The following is a 24,622-nucleotide window of genomic DNA, read 5'->3' on the forward strand; positions in this document are numbered from 1 at the left end:
GTGGTTTATTAACCACATGATGGTTAATTGATTTTTGATAAAAGTACATAGAAAATTCAATAGGGTATTGACAAAATAGTATTAGAACACTAGAATATTCATATGAAAAGAAAATGAACCTTGACCTCTATGTCCACCATGCATATAAATTAACTCAATGTGTAATTGTGAACCTAAATATAAAATTTAAAATTTATAAAAGAAAACATAGAAGAAACTGCTTGTTACTTTGGAGTAAGTAAAAATTGCTTAGGGCACAAAAAATGCTGAGTATAAAGGAGACGACTAATATGTTGTACTGAAATGACTGCTCTGCAAAAGATATCATTAAGTAAAATAAAAGGGCAAGACACCAAGTGAGAGAGGACATTTGTGATAAATGTATCAACAAAGAACTTACATCCCAAATATGTTAAAAAACTCTTGTAACACCAAAGCAAAAAGACAAACAGCTGGCTTGGTTTTTTTTTAATGGGCAAAATATTTGAATAGATACTTCATCAAAGATGCTATATAAAAGCAAGATAAACACATTAAAAAATTAAGCTGTATTAATCCCAGGGCAATGTAAATTAAAAATAATAGAAACTACTGTACACCTACCAGAATGACTAAAAAAGACTGGCAGTACCAAGTTTTGACATGTTTGTGGAGCAAGTAGAAACCATGTATTGGTGGGAATGCAAAATAATCTAGCCACTTTGGAAAACAGTTTGATAACAGTGTCTTAAAAAATTAAACAAGAGCTTACCATACAACCCAGCAATCTCATTCCTAGGTATTTACCCAAGATAAATGAAAATGTGTGTCACAAATACAGTGACTTTCTCAGTGGTTCATAGAAGCCTTATTCATGATAGCCAAACACTGGAAAGAACCCAGATTTTATCAACTGGTGACTGGATGAGCAAAGTTTGGTTTAATCCATACAGTAGAATTCTCAGTAATAAAAAGAAGCAAACTAGCATTACATGTAATAAAATGGAGGAGCGTCAGAAGCATTTTATTGAGAGAAAGAAGCCAGACCCAAAGGACTGGAATTTCTGTGAAATTCCAGAAAAGACCAAACAATAGTGATAGAATGAAGATCAGTGGTTTCTAAGGAGTAGGGATGGGAGGGGAGGGAATTGAGTGCAAAGGGGCATGAATGAACTTGTTAGAGTAATAGGCAGTGTTCTGTGTCGTGATTGTGTTGTGATTACAATACTGAATACGTTTATGTGCATTTACTTTTATAGAACAAATTAGTAGATTTTATATGTAAATTATACTTCAGTAAGGCCGATTGATTAAAAAAGATCGAGAGATATGAACATATATTTCCTTTTGTGAAATATGACCTGTGATCATATAAAAAGAACTTTAACATTACTAGTCACCATAGAAATGTTAATTAAAACCACAATAAGATACCCAGTACACACCCACTAAAATGTCTGCATATCAAGAATTGGTGAGGATGAGGAGCAACTGGACCACTAATACACTGCTGGTGGAAACTTCAGATGAGTCAGCCACTTTGGAAAGTAATTTGACAGTTTCATATAAAGTTTACTATTTGATCTAACCAATCTGCTAATTTGTTGGTGAACGTGTGCTAAATCACTTCAGTTGTGTTTGACTCTTTGTGACCCTATGGACTGTATCCTGCCAGGCTCCTCTGCCCATAGGATTCCCCAGGCATGAATACTGGAGTGGGTTGCCATGCCTTTCTCCAGGGGATCTTCCCGACCCAGGGATCAAACCCATTTCTCTTACATCTCCTGCATTGGCGGGTGGGTTCTTTACCACTAGTGCCACCAGATGTTGCTGGGAATGTTAAAAAAAAAAATTGAACTCTCTTAGAATAGCTGTTTTAGTGTATGCAAATTATACCTAAATAAAATGCTTTTAAAAAATCAAAATTTTTAAAAATAAAAATTAAATTTTTTTAAAATCTAGGAGAAAAATCAATATGTAACAAAATATAAAATATACTTTAATCTTTTCCCCCAGCACATTTTTCCTACAAGAAAAAAAATTCTGATTTTTTCCTGAGCAGGTCATTGAACAAGGACTCAGAGTGCATGTGGTTACTTATTCCATAGTCGTTGATAATAGCAGAAATTTGGAAATTACCTAAAAGCTCATCCGTGCTATAATGGTTTAAAAAACTATAGTACAGCTATGCAGTGAAATTCCATTTAGCCCTTTTAAAATGATACAGTATACATCTATTACTTAGTGATTTCTCTCTTAGGTATATATATGTATTTAACAGAAATGATATGAATGTCCACCAAAAGATGTACATGAATATTCCTGGCATTCCTATTCATAAATAGTGAAAGAACTGAAAACTAACTGCCTGCTGGCAGTAAAATGGATAATCTGTGATTTATTCAAGAGTTGGCATACTGTACTGAGAATGAAAGATCTACAGCTACATGGAGTGACATGGATGAAGTCTCATACCTGTAAGTGAAAGAGGCAGGACACAACCATTTGGTATAAGTATTTTACAGAGCTCAGAAATAAGATAGCAGTAACCTGTAGTGTTAGAAGTTAGCATGGTAAGTGTCACTGGGAGGAGCAGTGACTGGAGTCAGGCTGACAGAGGGTTTCTGGGGAACCAGTAGTGTTCTGCTGGTTGATCCAGGTGCTGGTAACTCAAGTGTATTCAGTTTGTGAAAGTTCACTGAGCTATAAAATTAATATTTGTGCTCTTGCTTTATGAAGATTATAGTTAAATAAGGACTTCCTTGGCAGCCCAGTGCCTAAGATTTGTTTTCTACTACAGGGTTCATGGGTTCAGTCACTGCTTAGGGAACTAATATCCCACATGCAATGCGGCACACCAAAAATAAATAAAAACCCGCCTAAAATCAAAGAGCCGAGAAGTGTCTGAGGTTTTACCAAAATAGTAACTTGGAGCTTTTAGGGGATAGACTTCAGGAGCAGTTTTACCTTCTGTATAGTTTTCCAAATAATTAAAAAAAATTTTTTAAGTGTAATCTTTATATTCAGAAGAATAGCATTGTTTTAGGAAAATGATAGTGCAAATTAATATTTTCACAGTCTCTCCTTATTCATTTACATTAGTTCCTTGATTTTTTTTTTTAACTTTTAAATACGTTGCAAGTGCTCATGGTCCAAAATTCCAAAAGAAAAAGAGTATACACTAAAGAGTATCTCTTCTCCCTGTCCCCTACTCACCGCTTTCTTTCCCTTCAGGCAACCAAGGTGATTTGGAGATACGTTATCACCGTTCAAATATTAATGTGTTTATGTTTGTGTGTATTTTATTTTTTCTATGTGCTATACCTGGCTATTTTCACATATCCTTTTCATAATAGATATTATACATTTTTTCCATAAGAGTACCTAAAAAATTTTCCTGCTTTGTTTTTATATTTGCATGCTGGTGTAGTGTGTGAGTATGCCATAATTTATATAACCAGATCACTGTTGATGGACATGTAGGTTTTTTCAATTCCTTCCCTGGTATAAAAATGTTGAAACAAATAACTTGTACCCGGCAACCCACTCCAGTACTCTTGCCTGGAAAATCCCATGGGCGGAGGAGCCTGGTAGGCTGCGGTCCATGGGGTCACTAAGAGTCGGATACGACTGAGCGTCTTCATTTTCACTGTTCACTTTCATGCATTGGAGAAGGAAATGGCAACCCACTCCAGTGTTCTTGCCTGGAGAATCCCAGGGACGGGGGAGCCTGGTGGGCTGCCGTCTCTGGGGTCACACAGAGTCAGACACGACTGAAGCGACTTAGCAGCATCAGCAACTCATTTTATACATAGGCTCTATATCTATAAGATACATCCCTACAAGTGGAATTGTTGAATCTCAGAGAGTGCATACAGTATAGTAACAGTAGAGCTTTACTTGTTCACTCTGTAGGGATATGGACTGAGAAATGTGTTTTTAAATATTGTATGTTCCTAGACTTAAGAACTAAAGTAATCTTTTTAATATTGTTTTTATAACTTTTTAAATAAATATTTTAAATGAAATTGTCTTACACCTCCTATTACAATTTCAGCTACTTGAGTTCATTCTTTCTCCTTCATGTCTTCACTAGTCAACGATGAATCTAGTCGAGATGCTGAAGTCGCTGCCAGGGAGCACTTGGGTTCCAGCAGCTCCTTACAGTCCCGTGAAGAGAAGCAGGAACCTGTTGTGGTAAGGCCCTACCCGCAGGTGCAGATGTTGTCTACACACCATGCTGTCGCCTCGGGCACGCCTGTCACAGTGGCAGCCCCACCAGCACACCTGACGCCAGCAGTGCCACTCTCATTTTCGGAGGGACTTATGAAGGTAATGGAGAGGTTTAAAATTTCACATTAAACCGCAGCTAGACTGGCTAGTATTTCTGACAATGCTCACAAAGTCGTAGGCTAGATCCTAGGATTGTAGCTTTTTCTTGTTGACCCGTCAGTCCAGCTCCTGCCTGTAACTCAGAGTTTCGCTGTTCTGCAGTGCCTAGTCCAGTGCCACGGGGCAGTTGGCATCACAGGATCTTTTCTAGTATCCATATTGACATAGATTTTATTCAGAAGTTACGGGCATACTAGTATAGCTTTTATCTTGGAGTGGCATTCTTTTCCAAGGCTTTATTTGCTAATTTGGGGACATCTGAGAACATCGCCTAGTGTGTATTACCTTGTGGATATGTTTTAGTTACTGGGAGTTTTGTTTACTTCCTCCCAGACTTGGGGAAGCAGCACAGTATAGAAGAAAGAATGTGGGGTGAGCCGTACAGATCTGGGCTTTCTTCCCACTTCTCGTTTTTATTGTCTGTGTGGCTTTGAGCAAGAAACTTAGCCTTGCTTTGTATGTTTGCACATCTGTAAAATGGAAATGGTAGTACTTAAATGGAGAGGCTGTGATGCTAAGAGATAAAACATACAAGGCCTCTAGCATCTTTCCTGGCATTCTCCAGGTTTGGTTTGTGTGTGTATATAGAATGAAGTGCATCACTAGTAAAATGCTATTGATATGTTTCGTGTGGTTTTCTGTTTGCAGCCGCCCCCGAAGCCCACCATGCCTAGCCGTCCCATTGCTCCTGCTCCACCTTCTGCCTTGTCACTTCCCCCCAAGGTTCCAGGGCAGGTTACCGTTACCATGGAGAGTAGCATCCCTCAAGCTTCAGCCATTCCTGTGGCAACAATCAGTGGACAACAGGTCTTTTTCCTCTTAATTTGCTGATTTTCAAACTGAGATGCCAGAGTGTTCAGCATTATTTATCGAATGCCAGCAGTACATTAGGCACTGGACTAAGTTAAAAAATTAACTAGTCACAGTATCTGCAAGGGGATGAGAGAAGAGTTAACAGAGAGGGATGGCATAGGGAGTGAGACCAACACGCACAGTGGTCTTGTCATGTAGCCCATATGTATTGAGTATCTGCTGTGTGCGAGGTTCCATCCGCAGTGTGAGAAACAAACCTAGATAAGACAGCCCATGACTTTGAGCTCAGAGTCCGGTTGTGCTTGGTTTATCGGTACTGAACTCCAATGGGTTAAGAGCAGCCTCACAGTAGCAGTGCCTCTTTAGGTTATTCTCTGGGGAGAGTAATGTGTATCTTTTGGGCAACTGACAGGTTCCCTCAGCATCCTACCAGTCGTGAACATTTATTTTAAAATCTCACATTTAGCTTCATTTTGTTAATTATAATCCTCCTCCATTATATGCATTTTATTTCTTTAAATATTTTAAATTACTTACCAATGAAAACTGAATCTCAGAACTTCTCCTTAAAGTTTACAAGAAAAAAATTGGTGTTCCAAAAAGATGCACTGTGGTTTTTTCATTTTGTCATACTGCTGAATACTCCCAGAAGTGTTGAAACGTCCACCGGAGAAGTGCTGGCATTAGGGTTGGGCGAGTGTTAGGAAGGGACACTGAGGTAGTAAGCTGAAGAACTCGCAGGGGAATGCCCATTGGATGTTGACTAAATTTACTTAGAAATCCTGACTGGCATAAAGAATCCGTGAATGTAGTGGCATGCAAAAGAAATAGTGAGAGTAAGAAAAAGTAAGCTATTGGCCAAGATAGAGAAAACAAGGGTGAAAGACCACTGCTGGAAATGCAGGTGTCTGTAGGGATTCGGTCAAATGTGTCATCAGTGACAGAGACGTAGCAGTAGCTAGACCCAAGGCAGCCGATGGGTCCCCCCGTCACCACATGCCTGCTGGCCCAGGTCATTGTGCAGTGTGCTGTGTAAAGAAAGCTAATGTCCTGTCCTTTGGGTGCTCACTCTCTATAAGGAGCAACCCAGCCCACATTTAGAGGCAGCTGGCTTCCTAGAAGCAATGCCTAAGCACTCATGGCTAAGACCAGACACCTGGAAGTAACATCCCATCCTATTTTTTGAAGGGACATCCCAGTAACCTGCATCACATCATGACCACAAACGTACAGATGTCTATCATCCGCAGCAATGCTCCTGGGCCCCCTCTTCACATTGGAGCATCTCATTTACCTCGAGGTAAGGCTGCATGTTTTGTTCAGACTCTTGAAATGCAATGACAGGTATACATTTGGTAAAAGATACAGTAACACAAAGCATATCCAGAATGAGCTTTTTGAAGCTGCAGGACAAGAAAAATAAACTTAGATAAATGCACATTTTTAGCATGACCTAACAATTGCTTATTATAGTTTTAATAACAAGTATGTGTCTGTGTGTAAACTTAAAACAATTCAGATTTTTAGTATGGTCTAAAAATTGTCCTTTAGTAATGAGGAGCTCCTAAAAGCTATGGTAATCGAAATATGGTCTCCATTTTTAATAAATAACTCACAAATGTTAATACTGAGCATTTTTGAAGTTTAATGGAAATGGTTACTCAAATCTCTGTTCATCTGGCAATAAGCTGAATTTGTTCTTAGAATTACATTCTAATAGTTTGTACAGTGTTAAGTTTAGTGAGAGTTTTCAACTACTTGGTCAGAAATTGTCATCTCCTATGAGAAAGGATAAAATTATTTTGGCAAAAGCATGCTAGTGGATGCTGTCTCTTAACATACCTTAGTGGTTCTCAGAATGAGGTTCAGATACTGCAGGGGAGTCTGGTGAGGTCGAAACTAATACATGTGCCCTTTTCTCAGTGCTGGCATGGGCACTGATGGTTCAAAGGCTGTGGTGGCTCACGCGAATGCAGCTGTCTGGTGGTTTACCTGCCGGAGCCTCGGCCTGAACCAGGGCAGCAGCGCTGTACTGTGCCTCACTGCTGTGCACCTGTAGTCAAACCAAGAAGCCAGTTTCGTTAAAGAACATCCTTGAAGAAGCAATACAGGTGGTTAACCTCAACTTCAGCCCTTGAGTGCACGTTTTCTTAATTTCTTAATTTCCTATGTGATGAAATGGGAAATACACATAGAGCACCCAAGCTAAATACTAACATACTGAGCTTCTGGGGAATATAATTGCAGCTGTTTAAATTGTGAGCCCAGAAGCCACGCTAATGAAAAAATGCTCTTTTTCCAGGAGCAGCTGCTGCTGCAGTGATGTCCAGTTCTAAAGTGACCACGGTCCTGAGACCCACTTCGCAGCTGCCAAACGCTGCTGCAGCTCAGCCGGCAGTGCAGCACATCATCCACCAGCCCATCCAGGCACGCGGGGCTGCGGGGAGCCGGCCAGCAAGTGTCAGGGCCGCTCTAAGCTGCTCGCTCTGCTGGGCACTGCATGAGTCCTTAAACTTCAAGTGACTTTCGATCTAGTTGCCAGGATGTAGAGCAGGCTGAATTATATACAGTGTCATGTGGTCTGCTGTGAGAATTTAGGAGAGAGGTAGGGAGGCCAGGCTTTCTGTTGGGATGGGTGTGGCAGTGGGGATTCAGAGAAGTGAAGAGGAGTGAAGGGAGCAGTGTTCTGAACAAGGCAAGAGAGCTGGCAGTTGGTTGTACACAGTGTGGAGTAAACACTAGTTAGAACTAAGTAATTCTGATTTGGATAGGGATACGTGAACCTGTAAACATTTTAAGCACATTTTTATGCACATACATATCTATTTTGAAGAAGATACGTTTTTCAAGGAAATCTGTGGCCTCAGTATAACATATTACTGCGTTGTACCATGTCTCTAAATTTGAGACTCTAAGAGTATAAACTTGGTTTTTTACACGGTAGAGAGCTACTTCATTTTTTAAGTATAGCGATATATGAATATCTCTGAAAGTTTAATTTGGCTGAGCTGTATACAGAACATGGAAGTTCAGTGCCTCTAGGGGGAAGGCTGGCAGCATGTGTGAAACAGCTTTAAGATAGTATGAGAAAATGCTGATTAGAAGGCGGGGTAAGCTCTATCTAGCCTAGAGCTTTCACATTAAAAGATCTTGCTGGCTAATAAAAAACATTTGGAGACTAGATTAGGGCCCCAGAAGTGTATGTTAGGAAGGATTGGAAAAAGAAGAGGACCGCGGTAAGGAGCTCGCTAGTGAGGAGGACAGCTCAGCAGACCTGGTGTGAGACGCAGTGCGGTGGGCCGAGGTCTGCGGTGAGAAGCAGAGCAGGAGTGGGCAGAGCTGGCCGGGTTACCTGCACACGTCAGGATCGGGACAGAGGGACTACCCTAGAGCTCAGCTGATGGAGGGAACTGGCAGCAGACAGGGGCAGTCCGGTGTGGAGTTAGTTTGCAGGTGAGGATTTGACTCTCGGACGTAGGAGTGAGGGAAGTGTATCCACGTGAGAGCGCCTGGGACCTGCATCTTCTGCGGGTAAAGAATGCTGTTTCCAGGTATTCACTTTTCTAGCGTGCAAGCCAGCAGTTCCATCTAGTTCTGTGAAAGATTCTATAGTCATGAAAAGTGTCTACTTGGACCAGCACCAGATCTGTGGTAGCTAGAGCTGAAGGGTTAGCTTCCAGTTTGTACTAATTGTAAGACAGAATTTTGAGTCTGGTCATATTGGAAGAGGAGGGACTTGTGTACTGTCCAGTCAGAATTGGGTGTTTTGGGACAATTCTGACTCTTCACCTTCTAACAACCTATCTGAAAAGAGTTCCTTAATGAGAATGGTTAGCGTTTACTTTCATTTGGATATAAACATACTTATTTAGAGGCCCGGGTTTCACATTGTACTTGAGGTGTTTGACATACTTTATTTCACTTTTTAAGTGAAGTATTTTTTTTTCTCTTCTCTCGTTAGTCTCGTCCACCTGTGACCACCTCTAATACCATCCCTCCTGCTGTGGTAGCAACCGTGTCAGCCACGAGAGCTCAGTCTCCAGTCATTACTACGACAGCAGCCCATGCCACTGATTCCACACTTAGGTATATTTGGGGATCTGAAGATCAGCCATCTTGTCATCTTCCCTTCTTATCTCTTCTTTATTCCTTCTTTCATTCCTTCATTTGACTCAATATTTCTTGAGTGCTTTTTTTTTTTTTAATGAGCCATGGTAGTGTTCTGCATCCTGAGGTTAAAGCCATGAACAAATAAAAAGAAATTCCTGCCCTCATAGAGTTTCTCTTTTTGAAACTATGACTGGAGACATGCAGTTGAAAAATACATGTTTTTTAAGTGGCAGAGAGTGCTTTGGGGAAAAATTTGGTAAGGCAGATGGGATTTGGAGTGACAGGTAGGCAGTGCAAGGGGCTTAACTATTCCATATATGGTGATCAGGGAGGGCTTTGTTGATAAGGATACATTTGAACAGAAAATGGAAAGATACGGTAAATGAGCCCTCTGGATGTCTGGGATAAGAGTGTTCTAAGCAGTGGGAACAGTAAAAGCAAAGGGCCTGAGACAGGAGTATATTTAAAGGGAAGCCTTAGAGTTTGGAGCAAAGCATCACCACAATCTAAATTAGTTGGATCAGCCTGGTTGCTGGAGAGAGTAGGCTGCGAGGAGGCCAAGTTAGAAACATTGTTTAGAAGGGGATGGCAAGAATCCAGAGAGATGATAGTTGGAGGTAAGAAGACATAGTTAGATTCTGAGTAGAATTTTGCAGGTAGTCAGGAGGGTGTCTAAGGAATTACGTATGGGGTTATGGGAGAATGAGAACAGTCGGGATTATGCCAGCACTGGTTGGCTCTGCAGCTCGGAGAGTGGAGTCGCCTTAACTTGAGATGAGGAGCAATGTGAGGAGCAGGTTTGGGGCAGGAATTCCAGACTTTGATCTGGAGCATTTTAAGGTTGTGCTGACTTCTGAGCCCCCCAAGTGGAGATGTTAAGAAAAGTTAATATATGAATCTGGAGTCCATGGAAATGTTCTGGACGATATAATTCAGGAAGAAAGCATGGATGAGGAAGAAGTTTTTGAGAGAGAAATGGCTCCCAGTTGAGAGGTCTGTTGAGGGAGGCAGTGTTCTCGAGGGAAAACCAAGATTCATTAGGGCAGGAAGATAATGGATATATTCACAGAAGAGGTTGAGGGTATAGGGGATTTAGCTAAAGACCGATTGTGAGTCCAGAGGGTATAGCGGAAAGATTCAACGTTTGAAAAATGAAGATAGTACAGTTGATTTACAAGCCATACAGGGAAAGAGTCTGGTCAGTGAGGGATGGTCACCAGTGCTTTTTGTGAATGACTCAGTAGGGATAAGGCACGATGTTATTTGTCCTCACAGCCTTCACCATTAATATGCTTGAAGGGCCATGGGGGAAGGCAGTGGGGTGAGTCTTCCTGGGAGTGTGCAGAATTCTAGTGGTCTTCCTTGATTCTTGCCATTGCTTATGTGGGTGCCAGGGAAGGGGCTTTTGGCAGTGTAAACAAGAAGTGATTCACTGAACAAAAGAAGAGATAGTGGATGTGTAGGGCAGAGCTGTCAAGAACTAGAGACCATCTGTAAGACTTGTCTCAGTTGGAAACAGTCTGAGAAGCCTTCTTGGTTTCTTCCTTGTTTGACCAAGTAAATGAAAAGGAGGCAAGGGAAAGAAAGCAGACTTTAGAGAGAAGGTTGAGTTTTGGGATACTGAGTTTATCTGTGAAATAATCAAGTGGCTGTAGCAACAGGTTATTGAAAAGATGTCTTTGCCTGAGATACAGGATTTTGATGTCATTAACACAGGCTGTAGTTGAAGCTTTAGGTAACTGAGTCTATCCAGGGGGAATAAATACAATGAGAAGAGGGCCTGGAACAAAACTCTGAAGAAAGTAACACTTAAATGCAAAAAAGTGCCTAGGACTTAACTTTACCCACTAGCTCTGCCATTTACTAGCTGTGTCATTTACTAGTGACTTGTGTGTTAGTCACTTAGTCATGTCTGACTCTTTGTGACCCCATGGACCGTAGCCCACCAGGCTCCTCTGTCCATGGGATTCTCCAGGCAAGAACACTGGAGTGGATTTCCTTCTCCGTGTGTAAACTTCGGCAAGTTTTAAAATTAATTTAATCCTTAGTCCCCTCTTCAATAAAATGAAGACACTTTGCTTTTTGGTAATAGACTATATTGTCTGAGGTACAAAGAGATATAATTACCCACCATAAAATAGACTATGTGTTATTCATGTTAACTTTATAGTACCTTTAAAAAATTAATACATTCAGATGGTGTGATGAAATTCACAGGGTATAAATGTGTATACAATAAAAACTAGGGTTAGATTTTTTCTTTATGTTGAATTATCTGTCTTATTCAGTGTATTGTATTTTTACTAAAAAAATGGATGTTGAACTTTGTCAGATATATTTTCAGCATATAACACTATCTCTTCACTCTTAAAACAAGTACGTGCTGTGTACCCCCTCTGTGCCAATCACTACTCTAGGCGTTAGAAGTGCACTAGGGAGTTAAATAGACATAAACTGTAATGATTTTTTTCTGTTTAAATGATCCATAACTATGATAAATTTCTAATGTCTCAGTTCAGTTCAGTCACTCAGTTGTATCCGACTCTTTGTGTCCCCATGAACTGCAGCACGCCAGGCCTCCCTATCCATTACCAACTCCCAGAGTCCACCCAAACCCATGTCCATTGAGTCAGTGATGCCATCCAACCATCTCATCCTCTGTCATCCCCTTCTTCTCCTGCCTTCAATCTTTCCCAGCATCAGGGTCTTTTCCAATGAGTCAACTCTGTGCATTAGGTGGCCAAGGTATTGGAGTTTCAGCTTCAACATCATTCCCTCCAATGAACACCCAGGACTAATTTCCTTTAGGATGGACTGGTTGGATCTCCTTGCAGTCCAAGGGACTCTCAAGAGTCTTCTCCAACACCACAGTTGAAAAGCATCAACTCTTCGGCACTCAGCTTTCTTTATAGTCCAGCTCTCACATTGATACATGACTACTGGAAAAACTATAGCCTTGACTCGATGGACCTTTGTTGGCAAAGTAATGTCTCTGCTTTTGAATATGATATCTAGGTTGGTCATAACTTTCCTTCCAAGGAGTAAGCGTCTTTTAATTTCATGGCTGCAGTCACCATCTGCAGTGATTTTGGAGCCCCCCAAAATAAAGTCAGCCACTGTTTCCACTGTTTCCCCATCTATTTACCATGAAGTGATAGGCCTGGATTCCATGATCTTCGTTTTCTGAATGTTGAGCTTTAAGCCAACTTTTTCGCTCTCCTCTTTCACTTTCATCAAGAGGCCCTTTAGTTCCTCTTTACTTTCTGCCATAAGGGTGGTGTCATCTGCATATCTGAGGTTATTGATACTTCTCCCAGCAACTTGTGCTTCTTCCAGCCCAGTGTTTCTCATGATGTACTCTGCATAGAAGTTAAATAAGCAGGGTGACATACAGCCTTGACATACTCCTTTTCCTCTTTGGAACCAGTCTGTTGTTCCGTGTCCAGTTCTAACTGTTGCTTCCTGACCTGCATACAGGTTTCTCAAGAGGCAGGTCAGGTGGTCTGGTATTCCCATCTTTTTCAGAATTTTCCACAGTTTATTGTGATCCACACAGTCAGAGGCTTTGGCATACTCAGTAAAGCAGAAATAGATGTTTTTCTGGAACTCTCTTGCTTTTTCGATGATCCAGCGGATGTTGGCAATTTGATCTCTGGTTCCTCTGCCTTTTGTGAAACCAATTCTAATGTCTAATTCCCTTTAAATGGTAGAGATAGATGGTGGATTTCCCTGGTGGTCTAATGTTAAAAACTCATCTTGCCATTCAGGGGAGGCACGTTTGAGCCCTGGTCAGGGAACTAGGATCCTACATGCCTCAGAGCAGCTAAGCCTGCACACCACAACTATTGAGCCTGTGTGCCATAACTAGGCAGTGAGACCCACATGACACAATGAAGGTCCCACGTGCCACAGCTAAGACCCGATGCAGCCAAATAAATATTTAAATTCTAGAGACAAATTTTAAACAGACCGATTTCCATAGAAAAAAATAGAAAATGTCAAAGTACTATCTCCCAGAAAATCACCTGGCCCAGATGATTTCATTGAATTCTACCACACTCTAAAAGATCCAGTAAACTGAAGATAATTAAATTAGTTCAAGAACTGGAAAAAGAAAGGAAGTTTCCAAAGAAATTTAAGTGGTATGTCTTCATCTGTTAAATAAATTCAGTCCTGTCTGCCAGTTCTTTGATCATTTTTTTGTTGTTCTTCATCACTTACTTGAACAAAATTTATTCTCTTTTGGCAAGGGCTGAAAAAATATTGGATCTGTAGATCCAGTATTTTGAATTTTCACATGCTTTAAATTGTTTCCCAGATATCCTTATACTTAAAAAATAGTTTGGCTGATAACTTTTTTGGTTCCTGTGTTGTTTTTTCTTTTAAATTTTATTTATTTGTCTATTCATTTTGGCTGTACTGGGTCTTCATTGCTACACATGGACTTTCTCTAGTTGGGGTGAACAGGGGCTACTCGCTAGTTGGGATGCACAGGCTTCCCATTGCTGTGGGTTTTCTTGTTGTAGAGCACAGGCTTTGGAGCGCGCAGGCTGCAGTAGTTACCGCTCGTGGGCTCTAGAGTGTGCGCTCAGTAGTTGTGGCAGATGCGCTTGGGTGCCCTGCAGCATGTGCTGTCTTCCTAAACCGGAGATCGAGCCTGTTTCTCCTGCAGTGGCAGGCAGGTGCTTAACGACTGGACCACCAGGGAAGTCCTGGTTTCCGTATTTTTTCCCATGAGTATTTTCATGAGATATTTTCCCTCTGCTTTCTAGAGCTGAGTAGTCTATAGCCTGTTTTTTTTTTTTTTTTCACCTTGTTTGTCTTTGAATTTCAAGAACTTTAGTAGGACATGTTTCACCATTACCATTATGTATCGGTTTGTTCTGGAACATGATGTGCCTTTTTAATCTGCACAATAACACTATATGAAAGTTTTCATGAATTGTATCTTTTTATATTTATTTGATTTTGTTCTATTTTTTTGGGGTGGAGAGGAACATCCGATGTTGTGCTTGTTGGATCTTTTTGCATAACTTCCTTGTCTAATCCTTTTAAACTATTTTTTTCCTCTCTTGACTCTGCTTACTTTCTCATGGTTTTTCTGCCCCTTACCAAACCCTCAGCGCTGTGTCTCAAGCTCTGCTGCGAATTCTGCCTTCATTCCTGACGCAGCTGAATGTTTTTTTTTCTGGTTCTCTCTCGAGTGCTGCCCTTTTATTTTGTCTGCTTTTGTTCTCTCGTTGTTGCTTCCACTGAGCTCCTAGGTCTTTGCTTTGCATTTTCGTTCCCTAGAAGCAGGTATGTCACTCAGTTTCTTAATTCATGGCACAGTTTCCATCTGCCTGGTGAGAACGTTTACAGTGGACACCCTCACTTCTGTCCACCTTTTTTCTGGCACCATCTTTAGGTAGATACTGTGCTGGTTCTTTTCTGAATCCTAATCTTTGGATGAACTTACTCTGGACCCACCAGCCATCTGTAGTTGGTTCTTACAGGCTGAGCTCTCTACTGGGTTAGAAGTTTTCCTGAAGACTCAGGATGCTGTTTTGAGGGGTTTTTGCCATTACTTCTCTCTTGCCAATGAAAATGCACTGCTGAAGATGGCAGTTTCTCTCTTCCTGAGTCTCACAACACAGTTTCCCAGTGGAGCTTATCTGTATCTGTGTAAGTCCTAGTTCATGCCTTGCCTCTTGGATCTTGAAACTGGGCAGGGTCCAGGTTCTACTTTAATGTCATCTCCCACTGTTACAGACCATTTTGGTTTACTGGGTCAGAGTATGCTCCTCACTTTAAAGAACTATACTGGATTTTATTTCTTAAATTCAGTTTGTAAATCTATTCACTAATATCCCACCAGGTCTGATTTTAAAGCATTTTGAGAGAGGATCCCTATGGTGAAACCATTGCTTAGTTTGGATACATGAGATCCCAGTCACATCACCTTTACAGCAAATTTTCGTGTCTTCTTCCTGCTAATTTATATTCACATGGTTCCAAAAGCATAAAAAGGTGTGCAGTAAGGAGTGTCACTCCTCTCTCCCCCATCTGCTAAGTTCCTGTGATCCTTTCCCTTTGCCTTTGAAAAGTAACATGTTAATAGCTTTTGGGGTATCCTTCTAGTGTTTCATAACTGCAGTCAAACTCAAATGCAGTTCTTAACTTTTATCCTTTTACCCCCAAAATTGTATAATTCGTGGATTCCTAAGCTGCTCTCTTACTGCAGCTGGCTGCGTGTGAGTCTCATAATTCATATATTCCTCTTTGGGTTGGTTTATATATATATATGGCAACATATATTGAAAGTTTTCCATTTCAGTATGTGGAATTTCATTGTTCTTTTAGGAGCAATGTGATGATTAATTGTATAAAAGAATTTGAGGTTTGTTTCCTGTCCTGTACTATCATAAATAATATTACAATGAATAACTTTATACTTAGGTCATTATGCATGTGTGCAAGAAATCTGTAGGATAAATTCCCAAAAGTGATCACAAGGTGAGTGTGATTGTAATTTTGATACCTGTGTCTTAATTGCCTTCCTTAGGGTTTGTACCAATTTATACTGCCTCCAGAATATTTAAAATTTCCTGTTCCCTTACAGCTTAAACAATGTAAGAGTACACTGTCAGTTTTGGGGATTTTTGCCAATGTGATAGGTGAATGATGCTATATCAGTGTCTTTTAAATTACATTTCTCTTCCTCTGATTAAGACGTAGAGTCTTTGCGCTTTGTTAAGGGGCCATTTTTTGTTTTCTTTTTAGCAAACTGCGTATTCATATCCTTGGCCTCTTTTTTTATTGGACTGTTATTTTTCTCGTGGATTTCTAGGAGCTGTTAGTATATAAGACTACACTTTCATCTGTGAGTCTTTATGATGCTTTGCTTGTAGTTGTTTTAGGAAGTTTGCTTATTTGTTTGGAGTTAAGTTTATTGATCTTTTATAGCTTTTGGATTTTGAGACCAGAAATCTCAAATTTTTGTTAGATTGTTAGAAAGCTCTCCCCAGCTCCAAGGCTATAAAAAAAAATTCTATCTTTTTTTCATGTGTTGTTTTCTTTTTTTCCATTAAACCTTTCATTATTTTCGTATTTATCCTGGTGTACTGTGTGAAGGTAGGGATTCAGTCTTATTTTTTTCAAATGACTACATAGTCTTCCCAGCATCATTTATTAAATAGCCCATTCTCCCTCTCTCTGATTGGAATTCAGCTTCAATTATCTTACCATTTTTGCAATTTCAGTAGCTTGCTGCCAGTTAATTTGACATGCTGTCTGTGTTGATATCCTTTTCAATTATTAGCCTTTCATAACTGTAACTTTATCATGTGGTAAGGGGTGATATAAAACTGGAGGAAGAAAGAAGTGCTTCAGGGAACAAGGTTAAACCTCTGTTAATCAGGGTTTTCTGTAATCTTCCTCATAACAGTTAGAACCTTATCTTCACTTTGTTCACAGAGTGAAGTGTGTTTATTATAATAATACTTGCTCAAGATTGTCAGAGAGTGTTGATTATTAATGTTGAAGATACTCAGATGATTAAGGATTAATTTATTTGGTTCATGGGCTTCCCAGGTGGCAGTAGTGGTAAAGAACCCACCTGCCAGTGCAGGAGACATAAAAGACATGCGTTTGGTCCCTGGGTGGGGAAGATCCCCTGGAGGGAGGGCATGGCAACTGACTGCAGTATTCTAGCCTGGAGAATCCCATGGACGGAGGAGCCTGGTGGGCTACAGTCTATAGCGTTGCAAAAAGTCAGACACGACTGAAGCAACTTAGATCGCACACATCTTGATACCTTTCCAGATGAAAGGTTATGGCAGTTTAAAGAGAGAAAATCGATGGGCAGCTCGGCTTGTTGGTTCACCTGTGGACTTCATAGACATGTGAAAAAGTAACATTCTGACTAGGATCTTGCACGAGACTGCCTGGTCCGTGTCTGGAGAAAAGTCATAGATGGGCATGTCTTTTCTGTCTCCCCAGTCGGCCAACTCTGTCTCTCCAGCATCCGCCGTCTGGAGCCATCAGTATTCAGCGCCCCGCCCAGTCACGGGATGTGACAACTAGGATCACACTGCCGTCTCACCCTGCGCTGGGGACACCGAAGCAGCAGCTGCATACCGTGGCGCAGGTAAAGCCAGAGGGGAGGAGCCGCCTGCGTGCTCCGTGGGCCAGGCCAGAGCTGTGCAAGTCTGGCGCAAAGGCTGGCGCATTGCGGGCAATGGCTGCTTGTAAAGGCCATGAGTGGGAGGAGTTCTTGCTTGTAATTGTGTCATGGGCTGTTCCGCACACAGAAAACGATCTTCAGCACTGGCACCCCAGTGGCTGCAGCCACAGTAGCTCCTATTTTGGCAACCAACACCATTCCTTCTGCAACCACGGCCGGTAAGTCAGCAGCCCTGCCCTTTCTGCCAGGTAAGGAGGAGGGTTCCATTTTTACTTATCAGTTTCAGGCAGAGAATGAGAATTAGGCTAGAAAAATTCTCTTAACTTTTCCCAAAATCTTGGGATTTTGAGAGTATGTAATGTATGCAGAGAGGCCATTGTTGAAGAATTTCCCTTTCTCTCTTGTTCCAGGATCAGTGTCGCACACACAAGCTCCCACAAGTACAATTGTTACCATGACAATGCCCTCACATTCGTCCCATGCTACTGCCGTGACCACCTCAAACATACCAGTTGGTAAGTGTCATGCAACGTGCAGACAGAAGCTTACAAGGAATTTTTCAGCCCATCTGACCAGGTCTTCATATAGATGGCTAGTGTTGACTTTTTTTTTTTAATTGTTAATTTTCAAAGCAACACTGACTTTAAACTTTGAATATTATTTGACATACAGATTTGGCATTTTGATGGTAGAGCAAGAAGAGGTAACAGTCTTTGAGAGCTCAAAATAAACTATTTTAGCTCCACTTTGGACTTACTTATCAAACTTTGCCTCTTCTGTGTGTACCTTTTAAAATAAACTTCACTGATAAAAGTTTGAGAGGAACAACAGGAAAAGCAAGAGAGAAGCAAAAATCAGGAATGGAAGGAACTTGTACACTGATAGGTTGTTTGGGAAAAATCTCTGGGTGATGCAACAGTGGGAAGAATCCTAAACCTCAAGTCACTTCCCTGAGGTTCTTGTCTTGAGTGACACCCAGAGTACTTCATGACCATCCTAAAATTCCTTCCAGGCTTCGTTTATTCCCCCTTTAAATACGTGTGTATTTTCATTATTAAAAAATCTTTGAGGGATTTCCCTGGTGGTCTCGTGGTTAGGACTCAGCGCTTTCACTGTCAGGGCTTGGGTTGGATCCCTGGTCAGGAAATTAAGATCCTGTAAGCCATTCAGTGTAGCCAGGAAAAAAATCTGTGAAGGTTTTGGCAGCCAGATTTGAGTGATGGAGAGAAGAGACTGGCAAGCTTTTTCCATAGGGCCGGATCATAAATGCTTCAGGTTCTGCAGGCCTCATGGGTATGTGCAGCCACCTAGCTATGGACAATATATAAACAAATGAGTGTGGCTGTGTTTCAGTAAGACTTTTACTGGGCATGGAAATTTGAATATCATATCATTTTCACATGTCACAAAATATTCTTCTGTTTCATTTCCCCCAACCATTTAAAAATGTAGACCCATTGTTTGCTCATGGGCCAAAACAGGCATCAGCAAGGTTTGGCCTGCAAGTTGCCAGCACTCATCCTCAGAGCTGATAGCTCACTTCAGAGCTTCCAAAGCAGAAACTGTGGTGTGCGAGGCAGAACACACCACTCTTTAACCTGCAAGTCACAGGTTTCAGGTTGGTAGTGTTGACTGTGCCCTGGTTCTGTAACAGTGAGTGTGCCGTCTTATTTTCCTTCACTCTTAAAGATACGAGACAGCTGCTGGATTTATAACATGCTGTACTTTTCAAAGTAGAGACCTGGTGACCAGACACACAAGTGGGACTCCCTTGCCTGCTGTGTCCCAGCTCTGAGGTGGGCCCTCCCTCCCCACGTCCTTCCTTTGTGCATGTGACAGGCTAGAGCTTCCACAGCCCTCTTAGCAAGCTTTGAGGGCACATTTCCAGAATATCAGTAGGACCCAGGAAACTCTTGCTGCCAGCCCCTAAACTGGTGCCCAGCCCCACAGAATGCTCTTAGTGAAAGATTACTGTGGTCTTTCTCGCGCTCCTGCTCACTGTGGCTTGGCATTAGAGAGCCCAAACTTCTTTCCCACCCCTCTGAATTTAACATCACTTCTGTGAAGTTTGAGGGTGGTGCATCTAGCATTAAAGCGCTTATGTTGAAGAAGATCGCTGACTGCTCCATGTTGTCATTTCAGATTGTTTTCTGGCTATACCTAACAGTGTCATCAGTCATCCTCAGCACTGTATAAAGTCAGAGCCAAGCCCATTCTTTTCATTTTTATAGTCGCGAGTCTCACTAGGGAATGTGTAGCTATGAAGAAAATCAGACCAGTAAAGAGGAGCTGTGTACCTTAGAGGGGGTCTCTGGTTGTGTCTTGAACCCTCTCTGTGAAGAATTATTTGGAGATCAGTTTTTATTAATATCACTGTATCTTCCTAAGAGTAATACTGTGGAACTAAACTCACCAAAAGTACTAGGAGACAAATAGTGTTCATTCATTTGGCTGAACCTACCAACTTTCTGCCTCTCCTGAGTATTTGTGGTTATATTTCTAACTCTAGTCTGTGGTTATATTCTCTAGCTCATTTGCCTTCGATGTTTTACCATTTACCAAATTCTAGATATGAAAATCATTCGACAGACGTGTCCAAACAGATTTAAACATCTGCCACTTACCGTGATTCTGTCTAAGTTCCATCAGGATTTTTGCTCTAGTTTTGTTTTCCTCTTGTGTGATAATCCAAATATTTGTTACATCATAATAGGATTCCTGTATAGAAGTGCCTCGATTGAGAAGGGATACCAGATCAGAACCCTCGGAGTATTGATTTTCAAGTTAGGGGCATAAGAGGTGTATTAAAGCCACCTAGTGGCTTTTTGTGTCACTTGCTTTCTCCAGGTGAGATTAAGTATTGTACGCCATTGTTACTAACAGGAGAGTATTGGGTCAGGGGAAAAAAGTCTGATTAACCGTAAGCATAGGGTTCCTTCCTGCCATAAACACCTGTTTCCACCTGAATGACATCCTTATCTTTCTCTACACGTGACAGTGGTCTCAGAATTAGGTGATCATGGTGTTCAGGAAACAGGAATTATCTTTGAAAATAGCCCCAGTTTATGATTTCTGCTTTGTGATTTTCCTGAAGGGTTTTTCTTTTTTTTTAATAATTCAAGACATGATTTTTAATTAGGAAAAAGTAAAAATATTATTCATGTATGTGTTTGTAGTAACCAACCTCTGCTTAGCTACTCTGCCAAATGACAGCTACTTCCCTATTGGAAGCATTATTTTGTCTCCTCCCTTTTATGAGCATACTGACAAAACAAGGCTTAGTTGCTTTTTACTCAGCACAGACTCTACTTACTGCTGATGAAAAGTGCACCATGCCAACTTCTGTCTGCATTAGACATCAGGGGCCATCGTCAGTGGTGAACTTGGCATCCCACCCATCTTCCTGCAGGGACGTCCCCCGCTGCCTTCCTTGGAAGATAGCTGGGCACGGGGCGGTGGCAGGGTGCTGGTGTTCAGTGTGCTGTTCTTTGGGTGATGTGCTGACACCATCCCGTCTCCCAGGCACACAGGTGTTTGTGTGCCTGTCGTTGCTGTGGGTTGGGTCTTTATACAGGTGGAATTAACATTTGAAAACTATTTTTATTTTTGCCATAAAATATGCAAAATCACAGGACACTCAAGAGACTTTAAAAATAAAGTGGTCATCCAAAGAAGACTTCCTCATAGATGAGAAAACTGAGCTTGAAATGATCTCATTACTAATTAGCTACATTATTACTAATTAGTTATGGGCCCTGGAGAAGAATCAAAAGTATTTGCCATTTCTGTATTCACTTTTTTTTTAAGTCTTCTCCTTTTAAAAAAAAAAAAGTCTCCAGGAAGCCAGGTCGGGGGAAAGGGCCTGCTCGCTGATGTTTTTGATAAAGTATTAATATTGAATCCTGCTTTGACATGTAACAGTTGTGAATGTATCAGTGTATTATCAGGTTGAAATAATTCAGTTAAACCCATAGGTACTCATCTTTTCATTTTTTATTTTGATTAAAAATCTAGGCTTCTTATTACTATGTGCATTCTTAAGATTCTTCCTGGCTGAGAATGTTTTGGCATGCCAGTAGAAGCATTTGAGCAGTAATGTAATTGGATAATACTTTTTCGTAGCTAAGGTGGTGCCTCAGCAAATCACACACACGTCTCCTCGGATCCAGCCTGACTACCCTGCAGAGAGGAGTAGCCTGATTCCCATTTCAGGACATCGAGCCTCTCCAAATCCTGTGGCCATGGAAACCCGCAATGATAATAGGTAGGAGGGAATGTGCCCCATCATGTCACCAATTGTTTTGATTTTCCAGTAAAATTATCCCACAAATATGGCATATATTTCCTTATTTTCAAATTTACCGCTAAAAATCCAATAATTTCTTTAATTTCTTTAATTTTATGAATGAAGCTGTGCTGTATTTACTTATTCTCCTTTTGATGAATGTTCTAGTATCATTTTTTTTGCCTTGTGTTTTTCTCGGTTTAATTTATTTTGAGCCATTTTGAATGTAAGGGTGACAGCATCACGACCCTTTTATACCTAACTATAATTTCCCATTTTCCTCCAGGGAACAAAACTGTTCTTATTTAACCGCAGTATGGGCATCTGAAATGATCCTTTAGCATTCCATTCTCTTTCAACATTGACATTTAGAAGAGTATGGATTGGCCAGTTATTTTTGCAGAGTATTCTTCAGTTTGCGCTTGTTGGGCTGCTCCGCACAGTTAGACTTAGCCTGTGCGTTTTGGGGCTGAACACCATTAGGGGATAAGCTCTTCTCGTAGCCATGTATCACAGGGCTCATGCTCTGCTGTCCTCCCATTATTGGTTGTGTCAACATTGCTTCATGAAGTTGATGTTTGTCAGATTTTTCTCCTGTAAAGCTATGTTTTTCTTCTTTGTAAATAACTAATTTGTATGGGAATACCTGAGACTATAGATATCCTACTCCCCAGTAAGCTTTTACTCAGTAGTCTTTGCTTCCATTGATTATTGGCTTGGATGTGGTGATGGTTGCAATATGATGGTTGCAAGATAGTGATTTTTTTTTTATCATTTCCTTTATGTTTATCGACTGACATCCTCATGAAAAGAAATTTTATCAATGCTCATTTATTTCTTTTGTTGTGTATTTTATTTTTTAAAATCCACATGGGCTCATGGACTTGGTTTTGTTTATTCATAGTTATATTCCATTACTGTCACCTGTTTTAATGCTCAAATTGTCTCCAGGTTGGCCTTTGGGAGCCCCTTTCAGGCTAGTTCCTGTGGGTTTTACTATCTCCTGGTCATTCTAGCCCTTCCTTACTTCTCACCACAACAAAATACTTGAAGCTCCTCTTGAACTTGATCTCTCTGAGCCCTGGTTCCTTTTCATCATTTAGAACCAAGATCTAGGCATTAGATCTGTTTATCTTGACTGGACTGTCATTTCTTCTAGGTGCTTTAGCAGGAGACGTAGGAAGTAGATAGCATTTTTAACACTAATACATCCAGGTGCCTCTGGTCCAACCCCACTACCTCCAACGTTCTGTATTTGTGGCTCATGTCTCCTGCCTCCCAGTGAGAACCCGGCAGCATATATGAAGTGATTTCATGATTGGATCCTTTTTAAATACTCGTGTTTGATTACTGTGGTGTATAGAAATGCTTATTTTTTTATAATGAAATTTTTGTATTTTTAATTAAAGGATAATTGCTTTACAATATTGTGTTGGTTTCTACCAAACATCAACATGTATCAGCCATAGGCATACATATGTCCCCTCCCTCTTGAACCTCCCTCCCACCTCCCTCTCCATCCCACCCCTAGAAACGCTTCTCAGCTTGGGGATTTTTTGTTTGTTTTTATCAAGGTATGGTTGATTTACGGTGATGTGTTAGTTTCTGGTATATAGCAAAGTGATTCAGTTAGATGTGTATGTATACATTTTTTTCCATATTATTTTCCATTATGGTTTATTACAGAATACTGGATATGTTTCCCTACACTGCATAGTAGGACCATGTTGTTTATTTTATATATAGTAGTTGGTATCTGGTAATCCCAAACTCCCAGTTTACATCTCCTCACCCCCTCGCCCCTTTTGTAACCACAGGTTTGTTTTCTACTTCTGTGAGCCTGTTTCCATTTTGCTCCTTTGGGTCATATTTCAGATCCCAAATATCAATGATATACGACATTGGTCTTCTCTGACTTGCTTCACTTAATATTGATAATCTCTAGGTCCATCAATGTTAAAATACTACTTTCTCTAGGTCTGTGTCCTTTGATATAATTGTTTGGGACACAATTTGAGAAATGTTGGTAAGGCAGTTAAAAGTATGAAGAGTTTGTAGGTGATAGGACCATTTGAAGGGAAAGAAGGAAATAGACCATTTTGGTTCATATTATCTGTGTTCATCTGTAGACCATCTGTTCCTGTTCAGTTCCAGTACTTTCTCCCAACGTACCCACCTTCTGCATACCCACTGGCTGCTCACACCTACACCCCAATCACCAGCTCTGTGTCCACCATCCGACAGTATCCAGGTATGAACCCCACTGTTACGGTGACTTTTAACATTTTAGTTTTTGCAAGCAGTGAGATAGAAATTGATCAGTGGGTATTACTAGTATGAATTTAAAGATTCTAGCTTCAATTTTCAGAGTCGGATAAGGCGGAGATTAAAGCTTTAAGGTTGTGAATCACCATTTCTATGACTGTAAAAGGTTGTTACTTATTAGTGATATTAGCATGATATTATCCCACCCTGAGGATAATTATGAAGTTTTATTATACCTTAAGATGGTAGTGCAGTTAAAAATGAATAAAGCTGTACTCTTATGGGGTGTCTGTTTCATGAGTTATTTGTTGTGTTTTTAATGTTAGCCCAGTTATGCTCAACATTAACCATCCAGTCTTGTTAATAGTGTTCTTTTTGCCAATCCAAAGTAAACAATACTTAAACTGCAAGGTTCGTGTAATCTTTTGCTGTGAGACCTTGAGCTCACTGTAGGCCTGAGAAAGCCAGGTTATCAGATTGTAGCCGTTGTCCTTCTCACGTGCCTCCAGGGCTGCAGCCAGGGCTGCCTGTGGCCATTGGGCATTTGAAGTGGACCTAGCACAAATGAAGAACTGAATTTTTTGTTTTAAATTAAAATGAGAGAAATTTCAAAT

The 24,622-nt window shown here is 40.7% G+C and overlaps 1 protein-coding gene across 2 annotated transcripts in view; it reads left to right on the forward strand.

Annotated features, from left to right (window-relative positions):
- The window catches only part of SAP130 (Sin3A associated protein 130), a 74,025-nt gene that overhangs the window by 3,701 nt on the left and 45,702 nt on the right, over window positions 1–24,622 (forward strand). For both annotated transcript variants that reach the window (XM_068967632.1, XM_068967633.1), the window contains exons 3-12: window positions 4,076–4,311; window positions 5,020–5,178; window positions 6,373–6,484; window positions 7,487–7,611; window positions 9,146–9,270; window positions 17,275–17,422; window positions 17,586–17,676; window positions 17,869–17,973; window positions 21,581–21,722; window positions 23,873–23,994. In XM_068967632.1, the coding sequence (XP_068823733.1) occupies window positions 4,076–4,311; window positions 5,020–5,178; window positions 6,373–6,484; window positions 7,487–7,611; window positions 9,146–9,270; window positions 17,275–17,422; window positions 17,586–17,676; window positions 17,869–17,973; window positions 21,581–21,722; window positions 23,873–23,994 (1,365 nt within the window). The remainder of the gene's footprint in view (window positions 1–4,075; window positions 4,312–5,019; window positions 5,179–6,372; window positions 6,485–7,486; window positions 7,612–9,145; window positions 9,271–17,274; window positions 17,423–17,585; window positions 17,677–17,868; window positions 17,974–21,580; window positions 21,723–23,872; window positions 23,995–24,622) is intronic.

This window comes from Capricornis sumatraensis, chromosome 3 (genome assembly GCF_032405125.1).
Source record: "Capricornis sumatraensis isolate serow.1 chromosome 3, serow.2, whole genome shotgun sequence".
In the NCBI taxonomy this organism is placed as follows: Eukaryota; Metazoa; Chordata; class Mammalia; order Artiodactyla; family Bovidae; genus Capricornis; species Capricornis sumatraensis.